We start from the raw sequence: 24,475 nt of genomic DNA, 5'->3' as shown, positions 1-24,475 counted from the left end.
CCGCACCGCGCCCCGGCCCCGGGCCCCAGCCCCCAGCCGCAGGCCGCGCTCCTCGCCCGGCTCCCGGCAGCGCCCCCGGCCCCCGGCCCGCCCCGCTCCGCCTCAGCGCGGCCCTCGCGAGGCGCAGCGGCCCCGGTGCCGCCTCCTCCGCGGGCCCGGCCCCGCCCCGAGGCCCGGCCGCGGCCCTCAGGCCCCGGGCGGCGCTGCCCGCGCCATGGCGGCTGCCCCTGAGGGGGGGAACGGCGCCGGCTGCGCTGCCAAACGGGGCCCCCCCCGGGTATAAGGAGGCTAAAAACCAAGTACGGCCACACGAGGCTGGGTGGCAGAGGACGGAGAAATTCTTACTGATTGTTGAATGCAGGGGTTTTAGTCCAAACTGCCATTTTTCTTTGTCATCTGCCGTTGCAGGCATAGATAGAGGAAGAAAGATTCCCCTTTCTTTCTTGTTTGGCTGCAGAACACCCAAGCAATAAACACAGGAGCTCTCTGCCCTATTAACAATTTGGCTTCACAACAAAAGCCAAGCACATATAACAATGCCAAGACACACTGTTGTAACACCCACGCAGGAAAGGTGGCATTCAACACAAGGTGCTACTTAATAACAGCCTGTCAGCTATGTCCACAAATAGGCACACAGCCCGAGGCATAGAGTAGTTTGATTAAGGCCCTAATGCTAAGGAAAACATGACTTCTACATATCAAATTACCAAACTCTTACCTCTGCCATACTATTACTTACCACACTGCAAAGTGAGATAGTTGGAAATCGTATCGAACATCCAAAGCCTTTTATAATTCAAATCATACAACAGATCTTGATGTTCAGGTATCAGAGCAGCACGTTGGAATTATAGAACAACAGTCTAAAACAACAAATGAGATAGCTGCAGGTGTTGGAGGTCTTTATTGAGATTATAGCACAGATACACTTCTATATTTACCTTTCCACTTTTATACGATAGTTAAAATTGCTTGCTACAGTGCACATATAATTTAGTATGTAAGAGAATCCAAAACTTAGGTGTTCAAATAAATAAATAAGCTAATGTTTAAATTTAAAAAGTAAAAGAAACTGTACAATATGAAAAATATAACAATACATAAACATTAGAATCTAAAGTTCTGTAGAAATAAAATTGTAATTTCCCATACATAAACAGTGCAAGAAATAAAATTCAAATAAGCTTCTGACCTGGGAATTTAAATGACTTAATTCTTAAATTACCATGCAGACATAGCATTTTAAGCCATGCTGGTTTCTATTATAGTGTTAATGGTATCCCTTTTACTTTGAAAACTGATAGCCGTTAAGCTCACTGTGACAACTGCTGCCAATCCACTCTTTTCTACAGTACATTATACACAGAGGTATTCTGTTGCATTCAGAAAGTAAAATATTGTATGTTTCTACAGCAAAAAAAAAAAAAAACAAAAAAAACAACAACAATATTTTACTTCCCCCCCTCCAACATGTTAGCTTTTTGAAAACAATGTCATGTAGTAAAAACGGCAACATTTCCCCCTGTTTAGATGAAGAGAAAGGAAAGACCCCCACTATACAATGGACCATAATCAAGATGTGGTTACTGCCTAGTCAACTTTAAAGTTCAGAGTTTATTACTAAAAAAGTTGAAACCATGGAGATGTTAAAAAGTTTGACCTCTCGTGGAGAAGTGATGAATATAATAAATCTGAAAAAACAGTGGAAGTAATTTATCTTTTATGTGCATGTGGAACTAGTTTGATATTAACTTGAAGTTTTGTTCAACTTAAGGTTCTATATAAAATTCTCATTGAGGCAAAGACCAAGGAATGCAATTAATACCAAACTGTAAACACGTCATTCATGTTACTCAGAGTGCACATCGACAACAAAGGAGTTCTTCTCAGACTTTGGCAACAAGACTACAATAGGTCACAGCAGCATGAGTTCACATGGAAGACTGAAAGCACTGCAAAAGAATATACTGAAAACACCAAGACCTCCGAGAAACCAGAAAAATCTGTGACAAGCGCCTTTCCTCTTGATAAGACACTTTCCTACTCAACTGCTGCTCTCTGAATGCCTATTTATTATTACTTGGTTTTTACAGTTCCGTAGTCTCAGGTCTCTGTGCTTTAGCTGCATAGGTTGCCTTTAGCTGCACTCTAGCCATTGTAGGTCCACAGGGTTACAGTTCTGTCTGCAGACGAAGACAAGAAGGAAAGATCTTGCGTATGCCATCTGCATTGAATAACTTTGTCCTTGTGCTCTCCTACCACCATAAGAGGAAGCTGCTTCGTGAGGTCCCCTACAGCAGAGGAACAGAAATCATTAGTCACTCCATGAACTTACATCTTAGCTCTTTTTTTGTGTGTGTGTGTTTTTGTTTAATAAAATTTACTATGTACTTCACCTCGTGAAGCACAGTTGAACTCTCAACACACACACACAATTTAGCAGTCCAGGAAAAACAAGATCATAGGAAAAGGGAAGATATCAGATATCTCAACTCTTCACAGTAAGCATAAGAATCTTTTTTTTTTTTTTTTTTTAAAAAAGAGTCGATTTTCTAAATGCTGTCTGAAAGCGAAGGCTAACTCATCCAGCAACAGTATTAGTTTTTACCATTATCAGCCTCCCAACCCTCCTCAACACAATCACACTTATACACATTTCAAATGCTTCAAAGCTTCTTTTTTTCCCCCCATTTTAAACTAAAACCCTATCTTTTGAGTGAAATTCTTACAACCTTAATATTAAAACCATCAAAGTTAACCTTGCATCTTTTGAAGTACGTTACCTTGCAAGTCTGTCACCTTTATTTTCATATCATATGATCCCGTGAGCAAGTAGTGAGCCCCTGGAGAGAAGCGCACAGAGCGAACATCACTGGCATGAGGGTGGTAGCTCTGAACCATTCGTCCTCCTCGAATATCATACAACATACAGCTGGAGTCCTCTTGTCCAGTAGCCAGGAGACGACCACTAGGATCTACAGCTACTGAAGCTACAGCACTTCCTACAAGAGAAAAACAACCCCCCCCGAATTCATGTACATTTATGCAAATGTATGTTCTTGCTTAAAAGAAAAGCTATTATATAAAAATACCAAATGCTGGCCTTCTTTTTACTCTGAAACAGCTATGCAGCTTTTGTTCTGATGTGCTTTGGACAGCTTTGATGTCTGATAATCACAAGGCAAAAAAAGTAGCTGATTTTTGAAAGTATATTATTTTATTTATTGATTTTTAAGGGGAAAAAATAAAAACACAGATAAAAGGAAATTGGTGAGGATGTCCTTAAGGGCATCTCCATTCTGTGATATATATATACCACAGAATATAATATATATATTTTTTCTTATATATATATTTATACATACATATATATATATATATGTATGTGTGTGTGTATATGTAAATATATATAAACACCCCATACCTTACATTCACTCCACACTACTTAGATGTCCTTAAAATAAGTTTTTATGCAAAAATGATCAGAGGCATGATAGCAAGTCTTACCTGTTCCATGAAACGTCGTTCCCACAACGCGAACACAACTTGGCACTCTCAGATCCCAGAATCTTACAGTCTTGTCTTGGGATCCAGATGCAATCATCCAACCACTCCACGTATAAAGTGCTAAAATATGACCTATGAACAAGAAGATTTCTTAATTTGATCAAACAACGTTAATCAAATAATTAAATACTGCAATTCTGATTACGTTTCTGTACTCAGAAATTAAACAGTCCCATGGAAAACCTGCAAGCTGCATGGTCTAAAATGCCAACAGTATAAGGCAATAGCCAGCTTTGCACCTTCTCTGGAGTGAAGCATGCACTTCCCATTAAATTAACAGCCAGGATATTTAAACAAACCCAACCAGAGTCACCCACAAAAAAAGAAAACAAACAAAAAAAAATACTCCAAATCCCCAAACACAAAAACAACTGAAGCAGTTTGGGGAGGACCAAAGTCTTTCTAGCAAGAAAAAGACAAATAAAACCTTTTGAAAACAAACATTATTTGAATCTAATACAGGCTTCAGAAGTGCCAAAGAGAAACAGCAACATACCAGTGTGACCACTTAGAGCGTGCAGACCTTGTCCTCGCTGACAATCTGTAGTGTAAATATTACAGTCCCCTGCTCCAGCACTTATTAAAATAGCACCACCACTTTCTGGGCCTTCCATAAAAGCAAGATCTCTGATTGTTCCATCATGCATGCTGAATTCCAAATCTGGTCCTAAAATAATAATAAAATACAAATTATAAAAAAAATAAAACACATGATGAGGCATACTTTGTTTAGCACAGTTAGCGCTACAATCTTTAAAGCAGTTACAGTGATAACGCAGACTATTTCAGACAAGGGCGGCACACTACCTACTATAAACACTGCATACTTTCTGCAGAATATCCCATTTGAGTTATGGGCGTTCAAATAAAAGCTTCAATGATCTTATTTACACCGAGTATTGCTTGAGCTTCCCACAGTTCCTAAAGCATACCAAAGATGTATCTCTATAGCCAATCCCAGGCAACATTATACAGTAAAATCATTTATTTTTGTAAACTGCGGTGAAATAACAGAATTAGGAAGGCTTCCTCTGCCAGGAGGAAAGGATCATTAAGAACACTGAGTCACGTAGGACAAGTCACCCTGAGGTCAAAATAAAGAAGAGCCACATTCTGGGAATTGACTAGAAGGGCCAGGCATAGAAAATAGTATTTGCAGGAAAGAAATACTGGATTTTTAAGATGGGGAAGAAGATGACAGAGGTAGGTAAGGAAAACTAGAGCTTGAATTTCTCCTGACAATCAAGAACTAGAATTGGGTAAGAATATCCAGTCGTTTACCCGTGTCTAAAAAAAAAACAAACAAACAAAAAAACAAAAAACACTTTATGAGAAGACAACACAATAGCACAGAATCTTCCAAAACAAGAAAAAAAATGCCTGCAATGAAAACAAGCCCAGAACACCCAACTAAAATAAAGCCCAAATGATAATCCTCACTCCCAACAGCTCTGGGGCTATTTGCTGAACAAAGACTACAGAAATGGTGAATGGGAAAAGGGGCTAAATTAATTCAAGTATTGGAGTAAGAATAACAAAACTTAAATACATATTTATTTCAAGGGTCTTGCCAAATAGTGGATAAACAAGTGAAAATAAATTCTTTAAACTATACAGAGACCTACCTGTCGCATTACAAGTTTCAGCATTAAAAGGTAGTACTTTCACATATTTATCATTAGAACCAGTAGCCAGCAACTGTCCACAGGGACTCCATGCTACACAGTAGATCGATCCTTTATGATGCTTGTTTCTTTTGAAGCGAACCACAGGTTGTTTAGGAGTATTATAAGCACTGCAAAAGAAAACAGAAAAGCGTGTTTTTATTTGCAAGGAAAGTTGTGTGCTCTAAAATAAAAATACTGCCTTTTTTTCCCTGTTGTTTTGGATAACATGACATAGGTAAGACTGTTAGCACTGAAACAAATGCATGGGATCTAAGACAAAATAAAATGATCTTCTCCATCCCATTTTATTATTTTTTTTCCCCTGTCTTCCATTGTGTTTGTGATTAGGCTTTGTTTGTGATTAAGTTTGTGAAAGAACTTACAGGATCCCTTCATCAATAGAGGGCTGATAAAAATATAGAAATTGTAGCTACATATGAATGAATGAATCCTTATCCCCACGCTCCTAAATGGGTAAGATTTTTCTAAACAAGAGACAAAGGCTACAGAGTCAACTGAATGTTTCCCAGTAGTTAGAGAAGTAAGGTGTGTGAGAGGAGACTGTAGTTAGTCGATAACAAAGCATCTGTCCTACTGAGAGAGTTTTGCACTTTTTACCAATCAAGAAGAGGTTATCTGGGCTTCAAGCCCAGCAAGCCAGGTTGCACTGAGTATCAGAAAAATCAACAGCTTTTTTGGTTGTTTCATATACTGCCAATAAGTATTTTGGACTTAAACTTCAAAGGCTACTTTACTGATTATATTTTCGTGGGGAAAAAAAAATAAATCGGATTACTTATTGAACATTTTAGAAGCCTGACCACAAATCCTAAACTGAAAGGTCTCCCAGATAAAGTCACTGTGCATACTTGTAGCTCTCTCAAATTATGAAGTTTTAGACACGTTTTTCCCCTCTGGTCCAAGAAAATAACGTAACTACAGTAGAGACACGACGACTATTGAGATGGCAGTATTTTCTTCCAGGTGAAAAAAGAGGCACACACATACCCCTCTATTAAAAATAAGGGTTTTGAGGGCGAAACGAGAAAAAAGAAAAACTAACAGAAAAGACTAGGTAGCCAGTAAACCACAAAGGACCCTTTTCTTTTCAAGGAGCTTAAGTATCAGGAAAACAGTCTTTAAAATAACAAGAGACTCAGACATATTCTGTAACTTTGCTGTAACAGCTGGATTTGTTGGTTTCTCCACTGTCAAATCTGTCCTTCTGCTAAACACTCCATCTCATTAAACCCACCTTGTGCTTGCTTAGGCTGACACATGCTTTCTTCTCCCACTTTTACAACCAAAGTACTGAAAGCAGAAGCGATCAGAGTAAACAGAGGCCCAATCACAAGGGCAAAAAAAACCACTTTTATACGGTAAAGCTGTATGTAGTACTGCAGCAAAGCATCCAACACATAACAGAAGAGAACAAAAACTAGTCCACGAATACACAAATTTTTCAGTAGATTCTTTTTATTTTTGCTTGTCAGTTCTGGTTTTGAAAGAAAACATTGCACTATTTATGACAACAAAATAAAGGTATGAAACATACAGATTTCAGTAGCTACAGGGGAAAAGTGCTATGACTCAGGAAAATACAGAACTATACAAGCTTTCTTACCTTGGGTCAATTACTTCTGGGTAGGCACACACTCTCAAAGTTTTAGAGTTGGAGCCAACAGCATATAAACTCCCACTGGGATGAAAGGCTACAGCTCTGACAGCTTGTGTGTCTTCTAGAGTATTAATGCAAATGAACTGCTTTTTTGATTTGTCATCCTGTGTAGAATGATCACAGTCAGATTAGGCTCTACAATATCAAACTGGACATTTAAGTGTATTTGACTGATTTTTTTTTATTTTTATTTTTTTTAGAATAATTTATAACTGTTATAAGTATTAAGAAGCAGCAGCACCAGACTAAACTGAGGGATTTGTAAAACAATGTCTATTCCTGGTCATGGAATTGCACTCTTCAAGAAGTTCTTTACCTCAACTCCCTCTGAAGCTGACATTAGATGTACATTTCTCAGTTTCCCTCCAGGCTACCAACAACTCTCCTTCTTAACAGCCCATCTCAGAAGCCTGATATTATGATTTATTTGTGTGAACATATTTGATCTGGGTGTAAATTGTAAGGAGAGCAAAGGTACATTTTTAATTAAAACAGTCCAGCTCAAATGATTTATAAAACAGATATAATACTAAGCATAAGAACTACCTTTTCCACCATGCAGTTAACATTTAAAACAATTTTTATATATAATCTTTTATATATATATATAAATATATATATATAAATATATATTAAATATATATATATATATTTAAAATAATTCAACTTATGCAAAACTTTTTATTACATTGTCCTCCAGAAGGCTTCATCACCACCTTCCTTATGTTTTGGTTTCATTTGTGTGATACAGAAACTTTGGAACGTCCTCGTTGCAAAGTTATTTCCCTAGAGTTTGGCCATACTGAGTTGAGTCAAATGATCTTAATTTTAACCTGGAGAACACAAAGTAATCACCTATTACACTGCTGCCAATTATAGCAACAGCAGTTAGTGCAGTAAGTATTCTTGCAATGCTACTGAGCAAGTTGTCAGCATCTACAACTTCGAATTTGAAAGCATTGACTCTGTTGCCCTACATCCCCAGGAAGCAAGACAGAAATCATTAGGTTCAATTTCTATACAAAGTAGCTTCCTTCGTAAGGAGGAGAGATTACAGCTTTGGGGCTACCTAAAAAGCAGAGGAAATAAGTACTTAATTACCGATAAGCAGTTTATGTAATTCCTGTGTATCCTAATTGTTTCACCAACAGAAGTAGTATTAGTTGGATAGCTATTTGCTGATTCAATCAGCAAATCATGCTACTGGACCAACGAGTTAACCCTGCAGTAGTATTTAGGTACAGACTCAGAGACAAATGCAAGGACAGTCAAATGGAAGCTGTAATCAGGAGCAGCTTTATTATCTAGAGTGAATAGAAGGTACAATAGATTAAAAAACAATCGAGTTACCGCTCAGTGTTCTTTTTGCCACATTTTAACACCTGACATCTAGAATACTGCATCCAGTGCTGGGCTCCACTGAAACAACTAAGGGACTGGATGGAGTCTCTGTTACACATGGAGAAGCTGAAAAAGCTAGGACTGTTTGCTCTTGAGAGAGACAGAGAGGCTTGAAGGGGGCTGGTGGGGCAGATTTCATCAGTGAATACTCCTCCTGTCCAGTATTTATAAAGACAGAGCAAGGCTCTCTGCTGTGGTATCCACTGAAGGGCAAGAGGCAATAGACAGGAATTGAAATGCAGGAGGTTCAATTTAAATATTTCTGTTGTTTTAAATACAATAAAAAACAAAAAACAAAAACAAAGGGTGGTCAGGTGGTCAAACATGGATGCAGGCTGCCCGCAGAGGTTGGGGAGTCTCCATCCCTGGAGATGCTCAAAACCCAACTGGAACAGGCCCTGAGCAACCTGCTCAAGTTGGATCTTGAGTAGTTGGTTTGGATTCAGTCTCCAGAGGTCCCTTCCAATCAACAGTTCTGTGATTCTCAAAGTACTACATCAGCCAAAATTCAGTGTAAACTTCTGTTAACACTGAGAGCATGCTGCATACTCAGGATAAAACACTGAATCTTGTGAAAACACACTGCAAGAGACAGTAAGGAAACTCACCTCATCACCTCTTGTCCTACTTAGGCTCCCTGAAGAGTCGTCCAACGGTGGCTGAGTGACAGCATGTTCTGATGCACTGTTTTGATTTGGTGAAGAATTTGAATTCATAACAACAAAAAAAACAAACAAGAGGAGGAATAGATTTGTTTATAAATATTTTTGGACTGAGGTTACATTAACTCACACTTAGAACTAACTTATGTGGATTAGTGTTACGCATGTCTGATTCTTTATCATTAAACTACTGTTTTTGCAAGATGTTGCCATTTTTTGCAGGTACTCCAAGTATTGAATGAGTCAAAGAAAGTTACAAGAAAAAAAACAAGATTTTTGTTTTCATTCCATAACATACACACACTTGGAAGAATGTTTATTTCTTTCACGTTAGTGGTACCTTTACCTAAGGCTGGATGTGGCCTTGGCCAACCTGATCTAGTGGGTGGCATCCCTGCCTCTGACAGGGGGGTTGGAGTTAGATGATCTTTAAGGTCCCTTCCAACCCAAGCCATTCTATGATTAAGGGAAGAAATCCAGTTGCCACTCTGTCCTGCCTCTCATTTAACTAATATTTCATAAGGGGAAAAAAAACAACCACCAAAAAAAGCTTTCAGAAGCTTAGTAGAAATACAAAATAAACAAGAACTATACAAATAAGATGGAATAAGAAGAAATTAAAAATAAGTACACAACGTAAACCACAAATAACCACTATTTCTTGTGTCTTAAAACATCAATTTTATCATCAATATAAAAATACCTAGGTAACAACAGTCATTAACTATACACCCCTAATTCAATGACAAATTAACGTGATAACAAAACAAATACAAACAGCTCTTCCCTCCTAAAATAGGGGGATTTCCAGTCCTAAGCAGTTTCAAATAACTTACATTTGATTCCCCTGCACAGGTGACTCTTCAGGAAAGGGTATTTGATTAGCTGATCCACGTTTTCGAGGAGTGCTTGTGTTAATGTTTTGGCCATCAGCCGTTAGCCTCTGAGAAGCATCTGAAGGTGGTGATGTAAAGTTACTTGCTGGGTTAGTAGATGCATTCCCTCTGCTCCCATTACATTGCTGGCTAAGTGTTTGCACATCATTTCCAAGACTGTCCATACCTATATTTAATTCTCCTAGCTTCTGGATAGATCTAATATTAAAAAAAAAAAAGGGGGGAGAAGACCAAACCAGGTTATTTTGAGAACTTGATGAGGCATAGGGGTGGGTGAAGAAGGAAGTTAACAGATGTCCCCAACCTGTTAAGAAACTGCTCAGTAAGATTCTGTTGCTGGTCAGCTCCATCTTCTTGGTTTACACCTCCTTCCAACAACATTTGCTGGTACAACTGACGTTGCTGCTCCTTTTGTTCTAAGTGCTGCTGGTAACGTAGTCTTTGTCTGTAATATTCTTGAAACTGTTCTGTTGAATCACGAAGCTTGAAAGAAGTGAGAATTATTAATGAGAATTAAATAGTTAGTTGCAGTAGTTAACCTAAATACTTACACTCTGGTTCACTACTTCACCACATGCATCACAAAGCCATCAAATTGTCCTCTGAAGAACAAAGCTTTCGTTTTCCCCTAAAACCAGATATTATTTACTCACTAAAGAAGGAAATCCCTGTCCTTCTGTACTGTTGAAGTAGTTCTGCCTTTGTGCCTTATTCAGGACAAGACTGCTCTTGCCCATAAAACTCCCAAAGTAGTAATTAATATCAGAACAAATAAGTAATCCAAAGCTGAAAATAAAAGGAAAAAAATAGAAGTTGGAAAGCAACATAAGCTACTTTCCAATTTCCAAGTAATATTTCCAATGTAACTTTTGTATTTTCTGCTGTGTTGACACCTCTCTGCTATCAATCTGCCATTTATCAACATCAAAATCAGATGCAGCACTTCTGGACAGAACAAATTAGTGCTTCCTTTTCCATGATCTCTTCCTATTTATGTACTATCTTTGGTGTCAGCCACCGCCAGCTCCTCCGGACTCTCTGCCATCTGCAGTCTCTGATCCTCACTTTCTCCTTCTGTCACCAGTCCCAAATGCTACCATCAAAACCAGATGAGAACAAGCTGAAAATTAAAAATGGAACACACAGGAAACCGAAAGAACTTCGGTCCAAGGCCAGAAGTATCAACAACCGTGCCATGTGTTTTCCCAAGAAAACTAATCAAACACCGTTTTTACCAACTAAAAGGAAAAAAAAATCAGTATAAGAAAAAAAAAAAAAACACGTTTCTTGCTTAAAGAGAAATGACATCTTTGTCATCTAGTGGATTCCTATCGCTGCTGCACTTGTAAAATGTTTACCACATTGGGTTTCCAAAGATCAAAATTGGGCAATTGTCTTCAGAAGTTTAACAAGCATTCTCAATATTTCAAATATGTAAGCTATTTCCTGGTCACTGGGTTATCCTTTTAAGGAACAGGTATATTCTGGCCAATACTTCTTTGCATGACTGACACTTGTTTGTTGCAATTGGATCCGATCCTTGGATTGTTTAGTCTGAGTAATAACACAATAACAATATATATAAGATAAATTATATAAAGATATAATAATGATCCAACACCTAAACCTAAAATGTGTTGCCCAGATGTTCTTTTGTACAAATTCTGCCGTATAAATCAATCTTTCCAGGAGCAATACAAAAATAAAAAATAATGAAAATAAACTTAACAGAATTTCTTTCTCACATATACCACTAAGACATAGAAAAAAAAACAAGAAGCAATTGGACTGGTGTTACATTCTTTTATACCTGTGTACAATAGTCTGGCCAACATATTCACCTACAGTATAGCATCTATTGTCTTCATTCTCCCCCAGAAATCTTCCCCCTGGTTTTCTGCCATTTGAAGTCTGCTCTGTTATAGTTCTAGTTAAAGCTCTTTCCTCTCGCCCTTATTCCCAATCCACATACACAATGCTGTTGCAGTGGCAAAGTTATGCAGTCCAGTCCTTGTGTTTGAAGGACTCTGGTAATCCTCCCATAGCCCCATTGCCTCACTCAAGCACCCAGAGTCTACAAGAGAATAACCCTGTCAAGACTGGACTGGTTTTCAGTGCGCTATATAGATGTCACAAGCCAAGACAGGAGTTTACTTAAGAAAATCAAACTGGAGTCTGCAAAACAAACCGCAGTGTTGATGTTATTTCAGCACTCAAACATTTAGCGCAAATATTCAGATGACATAATTCATCCTTACTGAAATAAGAGGCACATATTTAAAACTGTGGAAAGGGAATAGAATAGGTAACTATTCTCATTGCTTTCTACTGAACTGCTACTTTCCTTTTTCCACATTGCTGTTAAGGAAAAAAAGAAAGTCAAGGCACAAGGCCTTCAAAAAAATAATTTTTATTTATTTATTTTTGAAAAAGGTTATGCTATTGAATTCTGAATGGCAAAGATACATTCACTAGGGAATTATTTGATTTTCAACACTGTATTCTAGACATTAGGTGGCCTGTGAAGCTTGCTATTAACACCAAAATTGCAGACTACGTGCCAGATTCATGACTAAAACACTAAAAGGATTCTTAACCATGGTTAATTCAATGTTGCTGGCTTTGAGTACTGAAGTCTTTGTTTTAAGATACAGGCAATAGTTTAGCAACACTGATGCAAGAATGCACTCATCAGGTGCATTGTAGACTGAAGTGATGGCAGAACTTCATATAATGGAAAAAAAGAAATTTGTCAGAGATGTAATATTGTGTTTTCACTTGTTAATGTGAAAACAAGATTTAAAACAATCCATTGTCATACATGAAGTTCTCAACACAAAAAACAAATAATTATGAATGTATCAGAACATAGCTCAAAGGGCCTCATTATTTTTAAATAAACAACCACTACCTCATTTTTCTCTTGTTTGGCAGATCCCTGACTCTGTGCTCCATTAACTGGCTCATTTTCTGGAACAGAACTCTGGCACAAAGTCTCGCTGCTGATGGGATGCTGTGGCTCCACGGGAGTATCACTTCTTGTAGCAACATGGAGAAGAAGAAAAGCATAGAAGCATAAAAAAGCATAAATGAGAAAAATTGTGAGTAGAAAATCCCCTGGTAAGATAAGTAATATTCTAGAGTAAAAACTGATAACAAAGTGTGCAACCTACTTAAGTCATAAAACTGAAGATACTGCTTCAGAAAAAATTGATTGCACTAAAAAGAAGCCACACCCAAACAACAACAAAAACTAACAAACAAAAAAATAGAGAGGCACTGTGATGTGCCAACATTTTCCTAAACACCTTAGCATCATGCGATATCAAAGCCCTCTATTTTCTATCCTTACACTTTAGTTATATACCTTTAAACTAACCATGTGACTAGTGCTTTCTAGCAGGTATTAAGTTTTAATACTAATCTACCAATTGATTAATTGATAGATTAATACTAACCTACTGCTACCAATCTAAATTTAAGCTATGCTTAACATTCATCAGATTGAACATTCTTGAAAGTGTTATTTAGGAAAAAGTTTGTATGAAATTGGCCATCCTTATATTATATAAGTATTTCCCATGGAACACCTTCCCAAATGCTTTAGCAAGCAGTAAGTGCACACAACACATTAGAATACTTGCATTCCCAACTCCAGTTTTGTCAGCTTACAAAGTCCTATTTACTCAGTGACTTGGAGCAAAGCTCTTTAAGGTTATTCTGAACTCTTTGTTATCTCTGTGTGCTAACAAAAGTTACTTAACTGAGTAACTTAAAAAGTTACTTAACTGAGTTTTTTGACAAGTGACTGCTTGCCAAATACAATTTACAAATTTAATACCATATTTCTTCCATATCCAAAAAGATGGAGGGGCTAGATACTGAGAAAGCTTAGCTTTCAGCTTGTACCCTCACAAATACTGCCACTTCAGTTGGATACACAATCCAGAATTGGATTTTTCCTGAAAAATATAATGCTGTCTTGAAAGCTATGTAGGGTCATTCTGAACTTCAAGAGATTCATTGAAAAAAAAAAAAAGTTAATGTCTATCAACTTCATTTAACATCGTATCACATTCAAATGCCTATACAAAGGGTCTTCAGAAGATTGCAGTAAGTTACTGCATTTATACAAAACTTTTAAAAAGGAACAGAATTACTGATCAAAATAAAGGCCAAGCAAAAACTTAAGTGTTTAACTGACAAGTACTATTTCTCCTTTTTACCAAGACTTTTCTCTCAAAAGGGTAAAGTAGAAAGGCAAAGATTTCATGTGTTATTTCTTAATAAAGAAGTCAACTTTGCAGTCTACACCGCATTAAACAAAGTTGTTATAAGTTATGATAGCAATAAATGTTAAATACCTCTAAGTCCAACATGAAAAAAATATCAAGTCCATCAGGATTTCAAGTTTCTGTACGTCTAAACTTTAAGAAAGTCCAGCTTGAAACCAGAAGGCTCATGACCCAAATATGAAAATCTACTTTTAATCATAAAAGCATAAAAAAAACGAACTCCAGTTACAGTTTTACTTACAAAAGAAGTTGAACAATTATTTCAAAGTTACAATTATGTTCAAAAATACAACACGTGTAAGAATCTAGTAATGTAACATGAGCCAAGGTAAAAAATAAAGCTACAGTTGCACTTACCGCTCAGGTGACTCTTCGAAAATACTGTGACACTCAGTATTCTCAAGCATGAGACTTCGGCTGAGATTCTGTACTCCTGGGTAATGGAAATTAGCAAAGGAGTGCGACATTGGAGAAGTTTTGGTCCCAAGGTCTGTGACTCTCTTATCATGATTTGTTAATCCACATGACAGCCCATCTAAGGCAGGGTTTAGGGAACGGGTCATGTAAGCATCAGCAGACTGAGGCCGTCTCATTGGGGATGATGGATATGGAGAAAGCTTGCTGATAAGAGGTGTCAAAAGATCAGCATATGCAGCTTTTGTAGGCTTGAGGAGTTTATCAACATGAATGTTAAGCATCTTTTGTTCAAAAGCACAGGAAAAAACAGTAGCTGGAAGATTCTGCAGCCATGACAATAAGCTAAGGTCCAAGTCATCACACCCATTACCGCATAAGAGATCGATGCCCAGCAATACTTCACTTTCTGTAATTTCTTCTCCCGTTGCTTTACTCTGACAGAATTCCACACAACATTCATAAAGCAATCCCTTCATTACAAGCTGGAATAAACGATTGTTACTTGCTTTGAAACCAGCTTCACTCAGTTTCCTATCAGCAGGAATAAACTCTGCCACCATCACACAAGCTTCTTCAAAGCAGTGCACCCGGGCTGTGCTGGGATTCCAGTCTTTGAATTCTGCATGGTTGGTCAAGCGAGGCAACGTGAGCAGCAAGCAGAGTTTACTGTAGTCTTCCTTAGAGGGACAGTATTCTTCCAACGCATGTAGGCACTGCACAGCCTCTCGCATTGTGAATTCCAGCTACAGAAATATTGAGGTGAACAGTAGTTGGTAGCACGTATGTTTCCACAGTTAGTTGAAGAAGAACAAGGAGTAGTGGAATTTCTCCACTACCATTCCTCTATTACTATTACTGTCTCTAGTTAAGGAAAACAGCACATAATATAGAGACCGAAATTGCTGGTGCAAGTGTAGTTACAACAGAGTCAAATTCCTGGATGTTTTGGCTTTCTGAAATCCCTCCCAGCCCCACTCCCAGTCTCATTGCCTACAGGTCTATGGAACTTTCATGTCACTGCAGGTTTTACAGGTTTAACATTTTAAGCCAGCAGCTAAATAGCTTCAATTTTATTGTAGCACAGAAGGTTAATTCCACTCACAGGGCCAACTGAATTTCTTTTTTCTCTTTTGTGTGCATGTGAAAAGCTATAGGCGTAAATTACATAAAGCTGCATACTTCTCTAGTTTTCAGTGAGTAGCAACTGTAGGTTGTGTTTTATATCAAGGTTTTCTGTTCTCCAATCATAAAAATGTAAAAAACAAAACAAAACAAAGTTCAAGAAGTTAATCTCTGAAGATAAGACCTCCAAATGAATACATGGCTTTAGTAGAAAGCCTGTTGAAGCTAAAAGCCAAAAAACATGCTAAGTACATGTAACTTAGTATTTTTAGTTACAGAGATTTTAAATATGTATTCAAAAAATCCTATCCATGTTCCCTAGCACATTCTCGATACACCAACCTTTTATCCACAATATGTCAACATATTTGTTAACATTCAGCACAAAAATAAACATACATCTGACTTATTTTTCCCTGTGCTGTTATCTAATAATCTTGAAAAGATAGACTGCTTAGTGGATAAGCATGCATTTCCTTTGCAACAATAAAGACTGACTTTAAGCTTTCTCTATACTGTCAAGGCCCTGAAGTTTAATATATGTGTAAAGGGACAGAGAATTAAAGTTAATCCAGTTTGGATAACAAAATCAGTCATCCTAAAATTACTATAATCCTTTAATTTAATAACTTCTTATGTTAGAAATTTATTATTCTGTGTTATCAACAGAAATGATACACTAATAACCTTCACAACCTGCATGCCTTTTCTGTCAGTGTGAGTTGCCATTCACGTCCCTTTCTATACTAAGAACCTAAGTTCACAGCTACTGCTGTTTGCACATTTAACTAAATCAGTCCTTTGTGACCACATCTGTTCCTTTCAAAGAAAGGACAATGTCCTTTCTCTCTAAAAGCTACAGAAATTATGTTTAAGATTAATTGAAACTAGAATCTTTCATTTGGACCTGACTCTGACAATAAATTTCCCTGATTTTCAAGCTTGCTTCAGAGTACTCCTGAAAAGAAGCATTGTACTTCAGCATAATGGCCTAAAGTAAACTTCAAAGATCAGGACCACAAAGATGACATGTGGTCACTGATCTATACTGCTAAATTTCAAGCAACCCTTACATATGAAACTATTTGAGACCTGGCAATCACATTAGTTTCCAAAGGACATCTATTTTTTTTTTTAAACTATGAAACCATTTGGTAATAGGTAGAATTTGTATATTAAGCGTGGGAGTTTTCAGTTTGCTTTTAATTACAATATCTCAATAAGCTTTTTGCCAACAAAAAAAATAATCCCAAAACAAAGAGAAATCTTACATGCTGAGGCTCATCCTCTGCTGACATTGCATTGTTTACACATAAGGCTTCCAAGAACTTCTGCTTCATTATAATGTAACGAAATCTGCAGGTAAGAAGTGAAATGCAGTGAAACACCACACATCTCGATCAAATAGGTCAATATTCTCTTAGAGATGAGCAGGGTATTTTACAGCTACTTTTTGAGGTAGGCATAGAAATTGCAGTGACAAATAACTCTGATCAAAGTTCAACAAATTGGCAACCTAAAAATTTTAGCAGATTTTTTTTCTATTATTGCTTTCAGAAACAGCACAATAAAAATAATTGAAGGGTCACAAGTAAAATAAGTATAGGAAGCATACTCCTTTCTTAAACAGAAGTGTGATAGCTCAGCCGACTATAAAACAATGGTACATGTAGTACCGTATTCCAAAAGTATGCAGGAAATGAAAACTCTTTACACATATTTTGCACATATTTTGCATATATTTTTCACAGTTTAAGTTTAAAAAAAAAAATCACAAAACCCTGAACTCTAACATACATTCTATTTTACCTTTTCTTGTCGAATTTTTCCATACATTCAAGAGGCTGAATAAATTGAAGAACCTCATCCCACTGACCGTCAAGAATCAACTGCCTAGTAAAAGAAAAAATTACTGCTTTAATTTCACTGGACAAGTACAGCTTTCTTCTAAGCAATCAGCTCATTTAATATCACGAGTTGTATATTTAGATGACAAATGAATATTTAAGCATACAACAGGTGATCAACCTGTCTGGAAAAATTAATGCTTTGTACAGATGTTAAGTTGACAGATGCAGTAAGTGCAAAATCCAAGTCCTTTCTCAGTATTTTGTATAAGATAATTGATTATTTTTAAAATTCTTGCTGGAAAGTATAAATGAAATACATTTATTCAATTAAGACATCCTGAAGAAGGAAAATGGACCTAAAGTTTTAATTGTATAAATACTGCTGGACCTATTTTATACCAAGAGGGGCAGGCCTCCAGTATTAGGAATATAAAAGGAAAAGCTTGGAAGTTACTACGTCAGCAAAAGAACTTCAACTCCAAGACCAGTGTGTTAGACTGCACAGGTAGATTAATTTTGCCCCTTCACTTCCTCATAATGCACAGAGTTGTCTGTAAAATGTCCAGTTCTAGAAGGAAAGGCTGTATTTCTCATTAGATGTATACTGAACTAAGAATGAAACACAAAGTATTAATAATTGCAATCTTTCTCTGATTCTGCTTTCATTTTATTCCAATATGTGTAATTTTATCAAAAGGGAAGCCACGTGAGAAAAAATGTTAAAAATGTTTTTACTACCAAACAAGATAAAAACAGTTGAATAAATTGTTTTCTTATGCTTCCAGAAAAGTTTTTTAAACACCTTCGGCATGAAAAGGAAGACTGCAATGCTGAAGACCTACAACCTACCATTTACAGTAACATTTTCATAATTTAGGAGGGTGATATCATGAATGGCAAATCACACAAACTTTCATGCCTTGATGACCTCAGGCACCCCTTTCATATTGCTAACTTTAAGAGAAACCTAAGTATTGTTTCAAAATACAGATATTTTTAAGGGGAAAAGCTCTGGAAACATCTATACTCATCCCAGAGCATAGGGCTAGAACACTGAAAATATTCTATTTATATTAGAATTCAATAAACTACATGCTCAGTTCATGTGCCATGGTAAGCAGGTAACAACAGATGGCTGCTGTTAACAGAAGATCTTGTTCTCCTGTTTACGTCTGCTCATGTACCGTTTCTGACTTAGCCTGTGCTGACACGGGCCCTTGTTAAGACCCCTTCCTACTTTAATTCACAAGCATGCCAGAAAAATAACCAAGGTCAAAATGAATGAACACATGAAGGAACAAGAAAAACAAACAAATGTAACACTAAAGCCTCAAATGTAACTCTAAAGCCTATGTTGATGCTTAGTCAGTTACTTCAAGTGAAGGACTTCATTACCTTCAGAGCTGGAACTCAACAGGGCTGGACCACACAATTGGAATCAGGAAGAAGCAGAATAAGATGAGACCTCCTATTTAGTGGCATGGGGCTGCCCACGGAATCACAGCCCAACTGTATGCTTTCACGTATGTGGTATTTAAGCACTGGAGAAAGAAGTCCTACCTTAAAAAAAGCATGTCATCTGAAAACAGGCCATTTATGACCCCACTTTCTTTCTCAAGTGCCAGCATACTGATATGAAGTTTCCTGGAGTTCAGAAAGTCTAGAATTAGTTTGATTATTTCAGCTTCTTTAACGTTCACTGTTTCTTCAGCCGTCATGATGGCAGCCTAAAAGGAAAGAGAAGAGAGAATTTTAGCCATGCTCAGTATCTTATTTTATGCTTGTTTAACAAATCGTGGCTACCATTTTTTTTCTGTCTAGTCTTAAAGGGCAGAATATCGTAGCATTACAAAAATAAAATCCAGTTTCCTAATCTTGTTTATTTAAGAGGTTGGTTATGAAGCCACAGTTAAGGTTAACACTGCATCTTTGTATTTCTGTCCTATGCATATAGGCCTGGAGAAACAGACCTACAAAGAACTCAATCCTACCACAGTGTGGAAGTATTGCTGTGAGTATACAGTATGTAAAATTGTATTGGACTATCTGCATTTCACAAAATAAGCTCAAAAACCATGAATCAAGCCAGTTATGTCACTATCTAGGTATCTTACACGTAAACTTAAATGCTTCTAATATATCCAAAAAGCAAAGCCCACCAAAAGGCAATTTCTTCATCCCCATTTTTTGAAGCTGTAAATGGCAATGACACCAAAGCTTTCCATTCTTCCTTTTTAAGGACACCTACCTGTGTCTGCATGCTTTATGAAGAATCTAAACCTGCAAACCCAAGCCATCCCAGGCCCATTTAACAAGGCCCATTCACTCCCCTGTCCCCGGGTGCCGGGCTTCTTCCAAAAAACCCAGCAGCCCGGTGGCTACCTGGGTACGCCTTCCCACCCAGCAGGGCTCAGCTGACATCCAGGTTCCTGCAAAAAGGAAAACGCTCCCCTGCTTTCTGCCCCACATCCCAGACACTTTGCGCTGAGCTTGGCATACACTGAAGGCCGACAGGTTTGGCCTGCAGGCTCGGGGCCCTAACGCCGACAGGGACCAGCACAGCTGCGCTCCGTGGCAGAAGCAAAGCATCCAAGCGACTTAAATCGATTATGAGAGCGCACAAAAGAAGAGAAGCTGGTATCTGTGATGAACCCCCCAGCAGGAAGCGTTATTCCCAGAAACAAGGGAAGTAGAATGAAAGTGAGAGGAAAATGAAAAAAGGGAGATTAGCACACAGAGCAAAATGTCTGCAGTAAGGAGTTGGAGTTACCCTAATTGCTCCCCCTTTTAAGTCAAAAGTCAAGATAAAAACACTGCTGAATTCTTTCATACAACTACTTACTTCTGTGAAAGTTTGAATAATTCAAATAAGAGACTCCAAGCATTACATGGTAATTCATTAATTAACAGAGACAAAGGGAAAAGAAACCTCTCACTGCTCCTCACAAACCAGGGCTACTGAACTATAAGAAACACAGAAAGTGAGGCATTCATACGTGTAGGATTTTTTTCCATCTTCCTCACAGTTATATGTCAGCCTTTTTCCAAGGAGGTTTTTGCATGAACTTTTGACTAGGAAAGCATTTGATTATAGCAGCACAGTTTATTTTGGAACAACAGAGACCTAGTTGTGCCAGATGAAATGGCCTAACTTCTTTTTTAAAATGTCTGTGTTTAATTCTTATTTTAGTCACAGAAGACTCCAATCACCAAGCGTTTTGACAGGTCTCATGGAAGACTTACCCAGAGACCACGTGCCCGCTCCTGCCTAGTAAAGTCAAAAGAAAAAAAAAAAAGGAACATCTGGCATGCAGCATGCTTTTCTGCAGGAAAGAAAACAGACAGACAACACACAAACCTAAAGCCAGCACATGTAGAAAGATGCTTTTTCCTTATGTTTTAGCACTGTTTCCATTTCCCCTTTTTGGCAACCGCACAGGGATTTTTGTTCCCAGAGAAAAAAAAAAATCAACTCTGTTCTTACAGACCGGAGAAGAAATCAACACAAATCTATCCAGCAGTTTAGCATTAACATCTTAATTCCCCACCTAGTGCGTTTGCATTTCACTTTTATTATGCTTTATTGCATTGGTAGTTTTCATGTAACTTACATGAGCTTCCTTGCCAAACAACAAAGTAAAACAGGCAAAGCTGCATGGAGAGTCGCCATAAGAAAACTACCAGAATAATTCACACTAACATTCCCTTTGAAGAAAGGAACAAGTCCAGCTCTCTCTTCAACTATATCCATTGAACTCAAATCTGAATAGGAAGCCACCCTACACAGCTTCAAGATGACCTTGAATTATTCATATAGGCTGTTGATGGAAAAGCGAGCGTAACACTCAGTACTTTGCTTAAGAGTACAACTACATTAAGTAAAATTTAACATTTGCAAGAAGTAGTTAGCTTCCATTTTCCATTAGAGTTTTAACAGGACTGGTTTGTCCTGCATGTAGATCCTTCTGCCAAGTTCTAAAACTTACGTTCTTTTGCTTTATTTATATCATCCATATAAATCTGATAATGGATGATCAGCACCCTCTATTTTATAGGTCTAAGTAATGACACTTTTGGGGTCCTGCTAAGAAAAATGAAATAAATAGATTTGAAATATACCAATAAGCTCATAAATTAGACATATGTTGAAAATACCTAGCACGCATTTGATGTCAGAGCATCACTCCTATTGACAGACAGCTAGAAAACGGTAAACCTACTAGAAAAGATTTCCACTTAATTGAGTTTTTTTTAGACTGATGAGTCCAGGCTTCTCTGCATTATGCTGTCAAAATAGTAAGCAGCACTGTAACACCATGATGAGATCATAAATATACATAGGTTTACACATGACACTATGAAATAAATCAGTTATTCTGACATTCGGTGGGGTGTGTATGTGTTAATAAATAAATAAATACAACGAGCAGCAGGGAAACGCAACATAAGAGCTCAAGCTGCATCCCAGTCCATCCCACTGCATTGCTTTCTGCCAGCCCATATGGCACGTAGCGTCACAATCCGATCAGCTCAAGCACTAATACTCAAGAACAAGTGAAGCGCAGCACTAGCTTGAGATATAAATGAAGATAAATGTGTATTAAAGCTTAAAATTTCAGGTGCCTTCTACTGACGGGGTTTTTGCTACAACCATTTTTTCTTACCCAACCTTTTTTAGAACAGAACTTTTCCACACTCCTGTCCCCTAGTTCTGTCCTTCAGCACGTTTTCCTCCTAAATTAACCTACAGCACACAAAAAACCAAAAACAACAACAACAAAAAACTTTCCTGCCACTAACCTGACACACCTTTCCTCTAGCTTCAGTGGACAAGATGTCCTTTGAACAGGCCCTTTGGAACATCATCTGTCTATTTGTATATTTTGTAGGGAGAAATCCCATTCCTGTTCTATTCTTTTACTTATGTTCTAAGAACAAACCAACAGCAAGAATCCTCTCATGGTGCTATAATTTTTTAAAAGAACTATTTTCCTATGATTAAGTAGGCCTGCAAACACAGTGTTTTGGGAAAATGCTTATAAACTGTGACTTTTAGGTAGTCTTTAAGGTACATTTTCTAGAAGAAATCGAAAATACATATGTAATCACATGACAGAAAGTAACAGTAAGGTTTAATATTCTGTAATAAAAATGAATTGCAAAATTCTAAAGTAATTGTTATTCCAATGCCTTAATTGCCCAAAGTAGACCACTTGCCAAGAGTATACACTATGCATTCACAAAAATAGGCAAGGCATTTCAGAACTTCTCCCTTGTATTTCTGTGTGGTTGGAGATTACAGTCCGGATCCTAGCTGTCACACTGACAGAGACCAGCCCTGCGTTTTGAACGTGAAGCAACACCTAATGAAAAGTCTTGCTTAGCCAACTTCAGTGACAGCTGTAGTGCATAATACAAAACCTCAGCATCTCCACGAGCTGTTTGGCATCAGAAATTGAAGCGCAGAGGAGTGCTGTGTATTCAGGCAGCGGACAGCTCTGCAGAGCGCTCTCACCCCTTCACCCACCCGCAGGAACTTACATCCGACCCTGCGGCCTGCCCAGCGGCCGCTCCGCAGTCCCACCACGGGGGAATTGGGGCCCGGGCAGTACCCAGCGGCTCCGCTCCTGAAGTGCCCTCAGTCATCTTCCAGTTACTCTACAAGCGAAAGAAAGGTCTGTGGGCCAACGCTTCATTCCAGCTGGTTTCCACAGCAGCGAGCGCAACTCAATCACAACCATTTCAGCCCACGCCACTCCAGGATTCGTACCTCCAGATGAGCTGCGCTGAGGACACGAAGCCCTTCGCCACTTTGTACAGCTCAACTCTCTTCTTTTTAACAGCCAGGGGTCCCCTGGGGCTGACCCCGTGCCCTGGCTGCTGCAGGGGAAGCACCTCACAGCTCAGGGCGGCCCCCACCCAGCTCACCCTGCTCTGGGGGCGCCTGCCTCACCGCGGGCGCTGCCTGCCAGCCAGCTCACACACACCGAGCACCCCGCTCAAAAAATGCCACAAAGGCGAGAGCAAACAGATGGCAGCACGGGGGCTGCAGGAGGAAGGCAGGCACGGAGCGAGGCAGCGCCCGCTGCCGCTCCTTGACACGGCCCCCGGGCGGCTTCCCCTCCGCCGCTCCCGGCACCAGCCCTGCCCGTGACACAGCGGCCGGGTCCCCGCCGCCCCCACAGGGCAGGGCCGGGCCTCACGGAGCCTCCCCGGGCCCGCCACACGCCGCCAGCCCGGCCGAGCCGCCCCGCGGATGCCACAACAAAGAGACGGCGGCGCCGCCACCGCCCCAGACGCCGCTGTGGGCTCGGCGGTGCGGTGCGGGGCTGCGCTGCGCTGCCCTCCCCTGCCGTCCCCTCCCTTCCCGTCCCTTCCCTTCCCTCGGCGGGGGAGGCGACAGCCCCTGCGGGCGGCCCTGCCCAGCCCCACCCGGCCCCTCTCGCCCCGCTCGGCGGCGCTCACCCGCGGGGCCCCGCGCGGAGACGGCCGCTGCCGGGGCGAGAAGATGGCGGCGGGGCGCGGCGCGGCGCGGCGGGGCTCGGCTCGGTGCCGCTGCCGCTGGCGGTGCCGCTGCCGCTGCCGGCCGGGGTCTCGCTGCCGCTGGGCGCTGCGGCTGCCGCCCGGCCCGACGCTGCTGCCCGGCCACCAGGCCCCTCCCCGAGCCGGGGCGGAGCGGGCGGGGACCGGGAAGGGGCGGTCCGGCGGGGCGGGGGCGGCGGGGCGGGCACTGCCTGACGGGGCTGAGGGAGCCGCTGAGGGAGCCCCAGCGCCAGGTGCGGGGTCAACAAAGCACAAGCACCTCGCAGCTGCCCCGTCTCCCCCCTTTAACTTCATATTCGGCTAAATGTAATGCCTGTTTGTAATTGTCAGGAGAGGGGAGCGTCTAAGGAAGATCAAGGTGAACAGTCAGTGAG

General features: G+C 39.6%; 1 protein-coding gene across 3 annotated transcripts; it reads right to left on the bottom strand.

The window, feature by feature from the left end:
• Window positions 1–884: 884 nt before the first annotated feature.
• On the bottom strand, window positions 885–24,066 carry WDR47 (WD repeat domain 47). Of its 3 annotated transcripts, none has more exons than XM_032192195.1 (15): window positions 24,024–24,066; window positions 19,119–19,285; window positions 17,518–17,601; window positions 16,980–17,064; window positions 14,527–15,329; window positions 12,786–12,912; window positions 10,179–10,357; window positions 9,815–10,072; window positions 8,925–9,000; window positions 6,862–7,019; window positions 5,196–5,365; window positions 4,067–4,237; window positions 3,511–3,642; window positions 2,787–3,005; window positions 885–2,294 (listed from the first exon to the last, which is right to left on the bottom strand). In XM_032192195.1, exons 2-15 carry the CDS (start codon window positions 19,274–19,276, stop codon window positions 2,152–2,154), a joined length of 2,763 nt encoding a protein of 920 aa, XP_032048086.1. In that variant the 5' UTR covers window positions 19,277–19,285; window positions 24,024–24,066; the 3' UTR covers window positions 885–2,151. The 3 variants fall into 3 exon arrangements, with proteins under 3 accessions (XP_032048086.1, XP_032048084.1, XP_032048085.1); XM_032192193.1 differs by lacking the exon at window positions 24,024–24,066 and adding an exon at window positions 23,100–23,171; XM_032192194.1 differs by lacking the exon at window positions 24,024–24,066 and adding an exon at window positions 23,100–23,171 and having other exon boundaries at window positions 12,786–12,909.
• Window positions 24,067–24,475: the final 409 nt, after the last annotated feature.

The sequence above is a fragment of the Aythya fuligula genome, chromosome 8 (assembly GCF_009819795.1).
Source record: "Aythya fuligula isolate bAytFul2 chromosome 8, bAytFul2.pri, whole genome shotgun sequence".
NCBI classification, from domain to species: Eukaryota; Metazoa; Chordata; class Aves; order Anseriformes; family Anatidae; genus Aythya; species Aythya fuligula.
The sequence above is the reverse complement of the archived record's forward strand: the minus strand, read 5'-3'. Positions and strand labels throughout refer to the sequence as shown.

Bases quoted from the DNA above. Each gene is read 5' to 3' on its own strand.
- WDR47 (XM_032192195.1), bottom strand. From the start codon at position 19,276: ATGACGGCTGAAGAAACAGTGAACGTTAAAGAAGCTGAAATAATCAAA. The intron at 10,073-10,178 runs GTTGGGGACATC...TTTTAATATTAG, and splicing joins ACTGAGCAGTTTCTTAACAG to ATCTATCCAGAAGCTAGGAG. The intron at 9,001-9,814 runs GTAAGTTATTTG...AAATCAAAACAG, and splicing joins CCTGTGCAGGGGAATCAAAT to TGCATCAGAACATGCTGTCA.